The sequence below is a fragment of the Salvia splendens genome, chromosome 6 (genome assembly GCF_004379255.2).
Source record: "Salvia splendens isolate huo1 chromosome 6, SspV2, whole genome shotgun sequence".
In the NCBI taxonomy this organism is placed as follows: domain Eukaryota; kingdom Viridiplantae; phylum Streptophyta; class Magnoliopsida; order Lamiales; family Lamiaceae; genus Salvia; species Salvia splendens.
In genome coordinates, this window is record NC_056037.1 from 34,949,972 (window position 1) to 34,953,082 (window position 3,111).

Below are 3,111 nucleotides of genomic sequence, written 5' to 3' on the forward strand. Positions count from 1 at the left end.
AATGAAGCCAAAGAGTACTCTATCATCCTTATCTTTTTACCACTCAACATAAAATTATACTCCATTGTTGGATTGAATTAGTAAGGTTTCAGTGGTTTCTTAGTATTTTTTTTTCAAGTGGAACCATGGCGTGGTTCAGTAAGAAGATGGACTACATAGATTAATTAATGTTTTGCTGCAATTGCGGTTTTAAGTTTATTTATCCGTCAATAAATCTTAACTAAAGTGCAAGTGACATTTATTTTAATACACTTCACACATAATATCGTCACGCCATACATTTAACTCATTTTGTTCCCTTACTTTTTTGCATTTTTGGACTCATAAGTGAATTGTGGTGGTAGTTACTCTGTTTAAATTTGAGTCTTTTCAAATGATATTTAATAATTAGTTATCACTGTATAGCCCTATACGTTTGTCTTTGCATAATTGCATCGGCTGTACTGATGTGAAATTTATTTTAGAAATATATTGAAAATTGATAGTATATAATTGTGTTTAATATTTATAATTTAATTTGTATAGTTTTGGTGTGACACTTCCTTTCCACAATTAATAAAAGTCAAAAGTAAACTTTGTTCTCTTCTGCCGAAATCATACATTTCCTTCTTCTTATGGAGTAGTCGATTTTTTCCGGATGATATATAGATTTCCTTTTTTTGTGATGCAAATTTAACTAAATAAACAAAAAATCTAAAACTGTAAAGAGAAGTCATGTGAATGATTGGAACGAAAGCAAAGCTTTTCCAAATAACAATAAATAAGCAAACAACCAAACAATTTTGAACTAAACTCATGCTCAAAAGGTAAATAAGTACTTATATACCAACAAATTCCCCATTGATACAAACATGTCACATTACAATCTACAAACAAGAGGCTAAAAAAAAGTTGTTTATGTGAAATTTAGGGGAGCTTTTGTTGCATTGCATGACCAGTAGATGACAACAAAAATATTCCAAAATTAGGGAGAGGGATTCGAACTCGAATCCTCACTGGAGGGCTCGACCCCGACCTTGTTTCCGTTGAGGCTTCCGTCGGCATCGGCGTCTTCGTCGGAGCCGTAGATCTGATCGAGTATCAGCACCAGCCCCATGGCGAAGGCGCCGTCGAACCCAGGCTTCAGCGATAGCACGAACACGTCTTTTCCGAGCACGACGTTGGTGGTTGCGTCCACCTTGCGGCGAACCTCCGCCACAATCACTTTTTCGTTGTTGAAAATGTTGCAATTCCGGCAGCCGAAGGAGCCTTCGATCTGGTACTCTTCTCCTGGTTTGGAATACACCTCCACCGTCATGCTTGACCGTCCGATTATCGAGGATCTCCGCACGCTGAACAGCGGCTTCTTCCCGTCCGCTCCGTCGCCGACGAAGCCCTCCCACCGCTGGTGCAGGCTCGGCCTCTGTTTCAATACAAATCCGCCAACAACAAATCAGTGAGTTGACTCGGCTACCAACACACGCGATCGTACGTGGTTGATTAATTAACATTGAAATCAGGAATTCGGTGAAAAAATTCACCAACTACTAACACTGAATTGAATTACACATAATACGAGACCTAATCGCGTAAGCATTTTGCAAACGGACACGTGCGTATGCGCGGAAGAAACGGTTAGACCAATCTCGAGAAAAAAATCGGAATTAAATATTGCAGATTAGCCGAGTCGACTCGGTTTCAACTTTCAACGGTACAGTCAAATTAAAATTTGAATCGTAGCTAAGAAATGGAAAAGAGGATTTAATGATTTTCACCGAAAATTGACGGAAAGCGGCGATCTGAGAATGCATACCTTGCGGCGGACGGTGAGGATGCATCTTCCGGAAGCGTCCATGAGAACGACTTCGCCAGTATCGCCGGCGTCGGGACCGTACGAGTCGACTCGGAAGACGAGCTCGCCTTTGCAATCGTAGGCAGTGAAGCCGTCGCCGGCGAAAAAGAGAGAGGTTTTCCGCACAGTGAGATGCGCCTCTTCTTCGTAGACGTAGCATTCCTCGACAATCGCGCCGCTCTTCATCACTGCGTCGGGCATTCGCTTCGCCGTCGACAACCACGGCATAACAAAATCGAGATTTGTGGTTGCGAGAGAGAAATAGCGCAGATAGTTTATTTGTGGATAATTAAAATCGGAAAAAAGGAAAAGAAAATTGAAGTGAGAAAATAGTGAAGGTGTGGAGTGTATTAAATATGGGAAATGGCGCAGTGGGCCCTATCTGCAGGAGCAAGAATGGGAGTACTTTACCCCACGCCACGTATTATAGTCATTCTAAAATAATTTATTCCGATGCTTAGCGATTTAATAATTTTGTTTATTGTTATACACATGAATATAAGGTACGCCAATTTATTTTCTCATATTAAGTACTAGTATATTGTTGTTGGACTAATTATTTAACTGTGGTCCAGTTTATAAACTGGAATATTTTTCTAATTACAGTTCATTTCTATTTGTTTACTAATGTTCTGTCTTTATATCGTTACCGTTTTCAATGATTTTGATGATTTAAAACGTTTTGTTGGTATAAAAAGTTTAAATTTTAATATGCTAGTACTTTTTAAAATAAAAAGGAAAATGTTAATGCCGTTGGGAATTTTCATGTCTAAATTACTTTTCTTAGCATTAAATTATAAATTAATTCAAATTCAACCTAGGGCGGAATTAGTTTTCATTATCATTTAAGAATATATTCCATTTTCATTGATTTACATACTATATTTGCATCAGAGTAACGATCGATGAATCCATTTTTATACTTTCCAAAACAACAGAAATGGTTTACCTAGTTGGGGGTTCTTATCCTTGCAAAAAAAAGTGAATAGATTTTTAAGATATAATTATCTACTTTTGTCAAATAACCATCTAATATGAAAAGGTATTAACTACTTTTTACAAATTAAAGAGTTAAGTGACTACAATAAAAAATTATTGAGTATATGATGGGGTCCGGATGTGGACATTAATAAGTATGGTGAAAAAATGAAAAAGAAGGGAAAAAAAAATTATCATCAGATCAGATGTAAGAAAATGAGAGAAATGGGACTTATATATTGTCAGAAAATTTGCTTTCTCAAATAAATAGCAACATCATAAATATGTACACTTTCGAGCAA

At 37.1% G+C, this 3,111-nt stretch overlaps 1 protein-coding gene across 1 annotated transcript; it reads right to left on the minus strand.

The window, feature by feature from the left end:
• Positions 1 to 780: 780 nt before the first annotated feature.
• LOC121806352 (protein LURP-one-related 5-like) lies at positions 781 to 2,160 on the minus strand. Its single transcript, XM_042206360.1, has 2 exons — positions 1,793 to 2,160; positions 781 to 1,402 (listed from the first exon to the last, which is right to left on the minus strand). The coding sequence occupies exons 1-2, from the start codon at positions 2,057 to 2,059 to the stop codon at positions 965 to 967; spliced, it is 705 nt and encodes a 234-aa protein (XP_042062294.1). The 5' UTR covers positions 2,060 to 2,160; the 3' UTR covers positions 781 to 964.
• Between the last annotated feature and the right edge of the window lie 951 nt (positions 2,161 to 3,111).